General features: G+C 38.6%; 1 protein-coding gene across 1 annotated transcript; it reads left to right on the forward strand.

Moving 5' to 3' along the window:
- The first annotated feature begins 9,880 nt into the window (after positions 1–9,880).
- Positions 9,881–10,459, forward strand: LOC145577884 (uncharacterized). Its single transcript, XM_081635305.1, has one exon. The coding sequence runs from the start codon at positions 9,881–9,883 to the stop codon at positions 10,457–10,459; it is 579 nt and encodes a 192-aa protein (XP_081491431.1).

Consider the following 10,459-nt stretch of genomic DNA (forward strand, 5'->3'; position numbering starts at 1 on the left):
AACCAATTCAAGGGGTTGAAAGTTTTTCGCCAGTCCCCTTTAATATCTCATCTGTTCTTCGCCGATGATGCAATGCTGTTCTTTAAGGAAAATGAAGAGTCATGTATATGCATTACTGACATCCTTCACAGGTTTGGAAAAGCTTCTGGTCAACAATTGAATCTGCAAAAATCTTTTGTGAAGTTTTCTCCAGGCCTGGACAACAACACGAGGCCGGCTTTGAAGCAAATCCTTTCTATGTCAGAAACTGACAACATGGGAACTCATCTGGGGGGATCCAACAGACATCCAAGGAAAAAAGAGGTTGGCTTTCCAATACCTAGTGGATAAGGTGTCAGAAAGAATTGTGTCATGGGCTTCGTTGCGCCTCTCTCAAGTGGCTAAGCATTTCATGTTATGAAATGTCTTAAGCTTCCATAAAGTATTGCCAACAAGATAGATTCGCTCCTTACTAGGTTTTGGTGGTCCAATAATGGACATAAGGACATGCACTGGGTGAGTAGGGTGATCACTCAAATCCCTAAAAGTATGGGCGGTCTAGGAATTAGAGGTACTTCAATGCTTAACGATGCTCTACTCTTCAAACAATCAAAAGGATGCACCTTAATCCGAAACTTCTAATCTCTAGGGTGCATAGAGGGTTCCAGCCATGTGACATCTGCAACATGGCAAGACCATGTGTTAGGATGGGAAAACCTTCAATGGGAAGGAAACACCTGCTTAAGGTTACTCAGTCTTTCAAGGAGGGGTTCGCTTGGAAAGTTGGTAATGGGAGGGATATTAAAGCAATCAGCATGCCTTAGGTTAAAGGGAAAATCCTAGTTGTGAACTCAAACCAAACTCTGGGGGTTTCCCTGAATTGGAAAGTGAAGGATTTTATCAATGAGGATTTGACTTCTTGAAATGCAGGGAAGATAATGGAGTGCTTTGACTGAACAATGCGAGGTCCATTTTGTCAATGGAGGTGCCATCGACAAGGTAGGAGGATTTCATGTATTAGAAACACCATCCTTCGGGGAATTACACAATCAAGACGGGGTTCTACTATTTATCAAAGGAATTAGGGCTTGAGAAGTCCTCCTTCTCCACTATAGATCAGACCTTTGTGAAGCTGGTGTGGAGATTGAATATTCAACCGAAATGGAAGCTCTTCCTATGGAAACTGTTTCATGACGGAATTAATGTGAAGGTTAACTTAGCTAGAAGAGGAATACAAGTCAATGAAACTTGTGACTTTTGCGGGATGGAAAGGGAAGATAGTCAACATCTCTTTCGATTTTTTTCTCTGGCAAAAGAAGTTTGGGAGAATGGCTCCCCGACAATTTGCCTTGATACTCCTGAGTCCAACTCTTTGAGGGCTTAGATTCAGCACTATATCCTGCTCTTTTATAGCGAGGATGGTAAACATAGCACTCGTAGCATCCAATTCATTGCGACGTTATGGAGTTTATGGAAGACTAGGAACGCAAGATGCTTCACTGGTGCTAATGGGACTGCAAGTTTAGTTGCGGAATTCAAAGTTGACAATGAATGAACATGAAGTTTTCAACCACCAGAGTAGCCACCATAATGTCGAAGTGGGTATAACAGGAGACGACCCAATTATCCCACCAGGTTTTAACCATGTGCAACTAGGAGAAGTTAAGGTGGGCTACGACTCTTTCATTATAAAAGTGGATGGTTCTTGGGATAAGAACTCTACTAGAGCAGGGTTTGGTTGGGCAGTTGCAAGAAATGATCAAGGCTACACTTTGGAGGAAGGCGGAAAGCATGGTGCAGCCGCGTCGGCTATTCAATGTGAAGCCTGGGCTTGCCTGGAAGCTCTAAAATAGGCCCATGGAAAAGGAAAACAGGGGGTATTGATTCTCTCTTATTCTATCTTACTTCTTAACAACCTTCAGGGTAATATTGGTAAGGACGTAACAATAACTTGGATGTTAAAAGAGATAAAGGACGTGGGGGCTAAATCAAAGATGCGCAATCATGAAGGTCCCAAGAGATCAGGTGCAAAGGGCAAATGATATTGCAAGAACGTGTCGTTTTTCCATGTCAATTATGTGTAGTTTTTTTTTTTTGTGTTTTGCCATTTGCTATTGTAAAAAAAAAAAATAAAAAAAAAAATAAATAAAAAAAAATAAAAAAAAAACTGAAATTAATCTATATCAACTTTAACTGCATTTTACTGGATTAGTCTCAATGCATTTTTCAAAGTACTATTTTTTCACGTTTTTTTATAAATATATAACTATATATATTTAAGGTTAAACTCGTACATTGAAAACATATATTCTAACCAAATTGTTGCACGTATTTAGAAACAGAGGGAGTATACTATAATTGTTTAATATTCCCTCTCTCAGCCATATGTACGTAGTATATCCACCTTGTGTATTTTCCTCGAAAATACAGTTAAATAGAAAACAAACTAACATGGAAAAGCAAATAATAAACAAATTATAGTATCACAGTCGGAGTAGGTTAGTTGTAACATTGTTAATTTCCATCTTATCTTATAAAAAATAATCTAAGATGTTGATATAATTGAATTGAAATACCATTTGTTCAAATAGACTATATCATCTCAATTGCATAGCGCATGTAATGTTGGTATTTGATAAGGATAGCAAATTGGTTTTTGATAAGGATAGCAAATTGGTATTTGTAATACCTTTTGCGTCGAATGATTATCGAATGAGGTGAAAGTGTGAAAGGTCAACTGTTGCGTTTGGTTTTTATTAAAAATTCTTTCTTTCTGTTTTCAAAAAAAACAACTCTATTTTATGAAAACAGCCAATCCAGTTTAGTTTGGTCCACGACAAGGGTCCAATAATGGTGTAGTTGGATGGGGCTTGCAAAGAGCTTTCCAACGATATATTATAAGCCCAATTCCGATGAATAATGAGGAAGTTATGGCCAAAATACTAAACTGGGCCCGATTTGATCTTTACATGCGGCCCAATGATCTAGGGGAGGGCCCAATGTTAATTATTATTCCTAAATTTATTAGAATTAATTATAGTCTTCTAGAATTCTTTAGAAGGTTCTTTTTAATCCTAATAGAATTAGAATTAATAATTAGATCTTGATGAGTTTTATTTGGAATAAAATATTATTTTATGAAAAATACGATTTCAGTTTTTATACGGACTTTACAAATCAATTTTGATTCATAAGTGGAATACGTGTTTGAAAGCGCGTAGGAATCCAGGCTGTCGCCACGCGACAGACCTTGTCGCCAGGCGACAAAGTCGGTTTTGCGGCGACAGAGTGGAGTTTTATTCCTTATCAAATTCTACCTATTTTCGGACTGTTTTCTTATAAATAGGGTCCTGAACCTCCGTTTTTAATCATCAACATTAATCCACAATTCACAATTCTCATAATTCTCTCTATTCTCTCTAGCTTTTCACAAACAAAATTTCGCATTCACAAGATCTAGACACACTTAGTCAAGTTCGAAATTGCCTTCGCCCTAGACGTGAAAGGTTATAATTTCTGAGGGTTTGGTCCCAAATCTCTCTTTCAATTATTTAATTTAATTGTTTGTTTTATTATTTTCCTTGAAGTTACTAACGCGTGTATTTTGTTATTAGAAAGAGATACGAGGCATCAAAGTATGTAATCTTGTTGCTCTATTCTTGTAGAAAGCATGTTTAAATTTGTTTAATTTCTAGTATCATGTTAGGATGTTATTATTGCTTTCTAGTATCATGTTTAGGGTGCCTTTTACTCTTTTCTAATATCATGTTAGTATCATGTTAGGGCTAAAGCTTTGATTTTTATGTTTAGTGACATGCTAGGATTTGTTATTAATCTTGTTAGTATCATGCCTAGGATCTTGCTATTAATATTATGCTTTAACATGATTATGATTATGATTATTATGATTGTTATGATTATTATTATCATAATTGTTATGATTATTATGTTGTTTGATATTATATTCACCGTTATTGCTTGATCACGCCTTTTATGCATGTTTAAAGGGAATTTGTACTTGTAATCACGCTTAATAAGATAATTAATAATCTTGTTTAGGGCTAATATGATTATAATTCAAGTGATCGCCAATTATAGTTTTATTTGTGCATTAAATTCAACCAACATAGATAAACAGATTTAGGGTTAATCTATTGTTGGCATGCTAGTCAGAAAGCGCACATGAATACGATAAGAATTAATTAGAGGCCTATTTATGGCAGGTTCAATCTCTTTTAGGTTGGATTTGTACCTTCATCCCCGAACCCTATTTGGTTCAAGACCTTTTGGAGTTGACGATCTCATGGATCGTTAAGGGGTGTAATCTTCACCCTGTGAACGGTTTACAGGTTCCTAAAACTTGTTGGCGACTCTTTTGCTCTAGCTTCCTTCCCTTTGGACGCCACCATACTTAAGTGTATGATCACAGTGGGGTTTAAGTTTGGGGTAATGCTTGAAATATTCCCTACAGTTTCATATCAAGTTCTGTTTGGATTCGATTTTGAAAATTCAAAACCGAATTAATTCGGTTTGGATTTGGATTAGGCCAAAATCCAAACCGAACATTGAACTTTCACCCCTAATTATATTCATCATCCATGGTCATTTTCCAATTTGGATCTCGAAGAGTCGCAACCGGATTTCGAGGCAAGGGGGACCTCTCAACCACGACTTGCATGGAATATTTAGTGTTAGGCTTAATAATTCCATTTTGGCTTCACGTTACTGGCTTAGATTGTTGGAATGGAATTTGTTGTGGGCTTGGTGAGGGTGAACATATTTGTTGTGGCTGTGTTGGTGGTGAATTTGGAGCAATAGAGGAAGGTAGTGGGCTTGGAGAATGTGGTCCACTTGGCGAACCAAATAGGAGGGCTGCTAGGTGGGTGTTGGGCCAGGGGCGTAATGGGCTCGGGTGAGGGATTAGGCCTATCTGGCGAGTTGGGCGGAGATAAAGGAGCAGGCTGCTCGGTTTGGGTTGGAGCAGTTGGCCAGTCTGTTGCAAATGGTGGATCACGTATGGTGATAGTCCATCATCCAAAAAATCATAAGTGTGTGACTATGGAGTATGTAATTTAGCAAATGGGAAACCGTTCTCATCAAACATGACATGGTGACAAATAATGATTTTATGGGAAGACATATCATAACATTTGTAACCACGATGGTTGGTTGGAAACCCTAAGAAAACACATGGAGTAGACCGAGGTTGTAACTTATTAATAGTTGTAGAGGGAAATAAAGGGTAGCATAAACAACCAAAGACCTGGAGATGAGAATAGGAGGGAACCCTTTGGTAAAGAACCTCAATGGGAGACTTGTTACCCAAAAGCTTACTTGGAAGCACATTAAGAAGATATGTTGCCATTTGAAGGGCATGATGCCAAAACGAAGGTGGAAGAGAGGCATGAGCTAGAAGAGTACGTGTGACATTGTTTATAGACCAAATTTTTTGTTCGGCTTTCCCATTTTGAGATGAAGTATGGGGACAAGATAGACGGAATGACATGCCATGAGTTTTATAAAAATCCCAAAAAGAACTATTATCAAACTCCCTACTGTTGTCACATTGCACATTCTTTATATTACGCTCAAATTGAGTTGAAATATGGGCTTTAAAGGCTAAGAAAATGTCATACACATCAGATTTTCGTGCCAAAGGAAAATTCCATAAATACTAAGAAAAATCATCCAAGAAAAGAACATAATAACGATCACCCGTAGAACTCAAAACAGGAGATGACCAAAGATCACTATGTAAAATGTCAAAAGGCATAATAGTACTCGAAGAAGAAGAAACAAATGGTAACTTAATATGTTTACCAAGAACACAAGACCCTTACACACTAGAACTAGAGATTTATTACAGTCAATGCTCTTATTCTTCCTAAGAATATCTAAAATCGGAGAACCCGGGTGACCCAACCGATCATGCCAAAGCTTAGGAGAGATGACGACAAAAGTAGAAAATGAAGCTTGATTGTTATAAGAAGAAATAGGATAAAGATCACCCCGACTATACATCTCATTATTCGCCTTCCCGTCCGATAATCCTTCACTAGAAAACCCAAAAGGATCAAATTCAACTGACACGGAATTATCCGTAGTAAACTTCCTAACAGAAATGAGATTTTTAATCAATTTGGGTGCATGTAGAACATTATGAAGGGAAATGGATTGACTTGGGGATTTGAGTTTAGTACGACCATAGCCAAGGATAGGGATAGTTTGACCATTTCCAACCAAAATATTATTATTAGGATGATTGCTCAAATTTACATAAGACGTGAGAGTACTTGTAGAGGACGTCATGTGGAAAGTAGCCCCGGTATCCATATACCAAGACGGATCAGGCTGCTGGAGGGACATGGTGTGCATCGCTGCTTCAATATCAAGAGTGACGGGAATGCTATGAATCTTGAAGAGTTCTGCCCACGTTGAGTAAGAAACATTTTCCATCTCAAGAGTGACAGGAATGCTGGTTTTGATATTTGGTACGGCAAGAGCCGGGTGAAAAGAGGATTTGTTGTCTGAAATTGATGCAAGGCTTAAAACAGAGAAGAAAGAAGGAAGGAGACTGTGGGCAAGGAAAATGGAGCTAGGGCAAGCGAAATCAAAGAGAAGAGAAACCCTAGGCACTGATACCATGAAAGATTATAGGAAAGTTTTCCTTGATTATTCACAAAGAGGAGTCACGAATATATATAGCATACAAGCCTTATCAAAGGCTAAACTATAGGCTAATAATTAGGAAACTAATTATCACCGTTGACTATAAGATATACATACAATATATTATACAATATATTTAACAGTTAGCAAACTTATAGGATGTAAAAATGTACCATTACATGCATAATAGGTGACTAGTGGTAAGTATTTTGGGGAAAAATATTCAGCGTATAGGACAGTAAAAGGACCACTACATACATAATAGTACACAAAAAGTACTATTAAGACAACTTATAATTTAATGGTATATTGTACATGCATAATAGTAAATAATGGTACATTATAATGTACCATTGTAGAGTTAGCTTTTTTCCAAAAGCTTGCCAAATGACCTTTTTACCCTCTTATATTCTTTGTAAATGCATAGCAGCTATACACTGAGATGCACTCAACTTAAATGGGTTGTTCACGAGTATAATCGAGTCTAACATGATGTGTTAGTGGTCAGGATGGTACACGCAACATGTGAAGGAGGTTGTACAGACTGGTCGTTGGGCCTTGCCTAGGTTTAGATTACCAGGTCCAGTTGTGCGTAGTGTAATGCTGGCAGCATTTTTTAGTGTTTGTTGTGCATCGTGCGTATATCCAAATGCTGAATTTGTGTTGGTGTGTATTAGTTAGGATTCTCTCTCTAGAAGTTTAGTCATCGAAGAGCATCCTTAACACCTTGGTGCTAGGGACTCCGAAAGCTTCTTTTATCAGGGAGCAGGTCGTGTGCTTTCTAATGCAATTTCCAGCATTGGTTTAGAGTTCTATTTAGTTCCTTTCTTAATTAATTAGTTCGTTCATTTGGTCCTTCGTTCATTTGGTCATGGGTTTAGACATCGATATGGAAGTTTTGTCCATCTAGGAAATAGATTTGGTTAATAGATCAGTAGTTAGATTAGATATAGAATCTGAAGATTCACCTATAATTCCCATGGAAGGGGTAGTAGAATCTGTAGGCTTCAACCAGCAGCTCATTCCAGCTGTAACAAAGTTAGGGGAGCAATCAGTAGAAAAATAAATAGGTAAGGTTATCGTCTCTAATGTGATGGAGAAAAAGGTTACAGGTTCTTTCAAGGAGGTTGTTACCAACTCCTCGTAATGGTTTATGGAGGCCAGGAAAATCATGATAGCTTCACATGAGTGGGAGGAAGAAGAAGAAGATATCACAAATTACTCACATGCAGTCAGATTCAAGAAGGAGAAAATCAGGGAGCTTAGGAAGCCATGGAGTCTAACTCTAATTTGTAAGTGCCCGGGTTTAAATATTCGAGCAGAATTTATGACTCAAAGAGCACAAAGAATGTGGAATCCAAGGGGGGGGGGGTAGAAGTGATTGAGATAGAGAAAGGGGTGTTCATGTTCAGGTTTACATTACAAGACAACCTTGAAAAAGCTCTATTTGGAGGGCCTTGGTTCATATTTGATCACTACTTGATGATTGCAAAATGGAGACCTAACTTCAGGCCATCATCAGAGAGTTTTAAAAGCATTTCGGTTTGGATTAGATTTTCAGAACTTCCCGTCGAATATTACGATAAAGAGGCACTATATAGTATTGCGGAAGTGGTAGGAAATCCAATTAGAGTTGATTATTCTACAGATAGAATTAGCAAATGTAGGTATGCAAGAGTATGTGTAGAAATTAATCTTGATCAACCTTTGATTATCAAAGTGTGGGTGGGGAAAGCATGGCAAAGGATCTAATATGAAAAAATTCATACGCTGTGTTTCGAATGCGGTAGGATTGGACATTCAAAAGTTTAATGCCAATGGAAGCAAGGTAAGCAACTGCAAGCACAAGAGAAAGACCAAGAACAGGGGCAGAGCACGCTTGTGGTAAAGCAACACGCAAGTGACATTGAACCTCCCAAGGAAAGCAATAGGCAACAGCAAAACAAGGCTACTATTAGTAACCTTGAAGATAAAAATGGAGAAAAGATTATGTTGCAGCAAGAAGAAAAGGATATCTATGGCCCTTGGGTTTTGGCGGTATCATGAAAATAGGTGTATAAAAAATAAGAAAAAAAAACAAAAATGAGGGAAAGTTAGAGGGAGAACAGAAAAATACAAATGAGAAGAATAAAAACAAGCTACTTAGGGAGGGTAATAGCCTCCAACCTAACAATAATAAAAAAAATTCAATGGGAGGTGCTTGTATCGGAAGAAGAAGAAGTAGGTGAATTAAATATTGCTAAACCTAGCAATAGAGATAAAGCCAGTGAAAAGAAATTTTTTCGAAAAAGATCTTACCTAGAGAAAATTGTGGCATCGGGAATAGCTAACATTAAACATCCTTCAGTCCCAAGAACCAACAGCCCAGACGACACCAATGGCGCTTTGACTTCGCTGTCAAACGTTGCCTTTAACCGTGCTAATTCCCCTGCTTCTGAAAACCCCCTGTCGCAAATTAAATTCCCTGATTCATCTCTTTCGTCGTTACCCCTAATTTCTTATGATAATATTCCTAATGGAAAACCAGAATGCATCGAAGACAGTGCAAAAAGAGTACCCTTCAATACCTCAAATCCTACCCCATCATCATTCACTACCCCCAAACACTCACTTGATTCACCTACCTCCGTCCCACCCCTTCCAACCCCATCGAGTCCTCTCACCGATCATAGTCCCAACAATTCTTCGACCATCACCGAAAACCACACCCTCAACCCCATCCTTACTATCCCAGGACTCATCACCATCACAAATACAACACCTGTTCCCGACCCTACCAACCCCTTACCTTTGGCCGATCTTGAAGCAAATTCCAACTCCGGTAGAGAAATTGGAACTTATGGAGGCAGGGATGAAGGTTCTAATGGATCAATTCGTCCATCTAGCTCTTCCAGACTACGACAATCTCTTTATTCCTCTCGAGGATCCACCAAAAAACCCTCCAATCTACCCGTTGCAGTTAACAAGCACAAATTTAAACTTAATGGAGCAGCGAAATCTCTTTGTAGTATTGGAATCGAGGAAGAATGTCGTGGGATTCGAAATGAGTTTCAACTACAAACCAACGGGGAATTTACTCCGGGAAATTCAAATGTGGGCATCTCCATTGTCGATGGAAGATGTGTGGGCAATGGGGAAGCTACCCTTATGAAAGGATTGGGAGAAGTTCTTTCCATCTCAGAATGAGCTTAACCTTGGTATTTTCCCTAGCTCTACCATCCCATATATCAATATGAAAGCTATTGTTTGGAATGTTTGGGGTGCTACGAGTAAGGAATTTGCTGCTCATGATAGAGAAGTTGTTAGAATTCACAAACCTGAGATTCTAATTCTTCTTGAGACTAAGTCAACTGATGACGTGGCTAATTCTCTTTATAAGAAACTTGGGTTTGACGATTTTAAGTCTAGGGCTGCTGATGGGTTGAAAGGCGGGATTTGGGTGCTTTGGCGCAAACCAGTGATGTTGTTGGAGTTTGTTACTGTTTCTCAACATGTGGCGCATACCCTTTTTAAGTTCTCTCCCTCTGATCTTGAAGTTTTAATCTCTGGTATCCACGCTCCTTCTTCTACGAAAGATAAGGGAGATTTGTGGAAAAATTTAGGGGATAACCCTCCTCCAACTGCTACTCCTTGGCTCGTTATGGGTGACATGAACGAAGTCACTTCTCAGGCTGAGAAGATGGGGGGAAGGCCTGTCACTAATTCGCAAGGTCGTTCCTTCTCGGATTGGACCAATGCGGATGGGTTGATCAATCTTAGATACAATGGACCTTCGTTTACTTGGACCAATGGCGGGATAGTACGGAACTGA

The sequence above is a fragment of the Chenopodium album genome, chromosome 14 (assembly GCF_948465745.1).
Source record: "Chenopodium album chromosome 14, dcCheAlbu1.1, whole genome shotgun sequence".
In the NCBI taxonomy this organism is placed as follows: Eukaryota; Viridiplantae; Streptophyta; class Magnoliopsida; order Caryophyllales; family Amaranthaceae; genus Chenopodium; species Chenopodium album.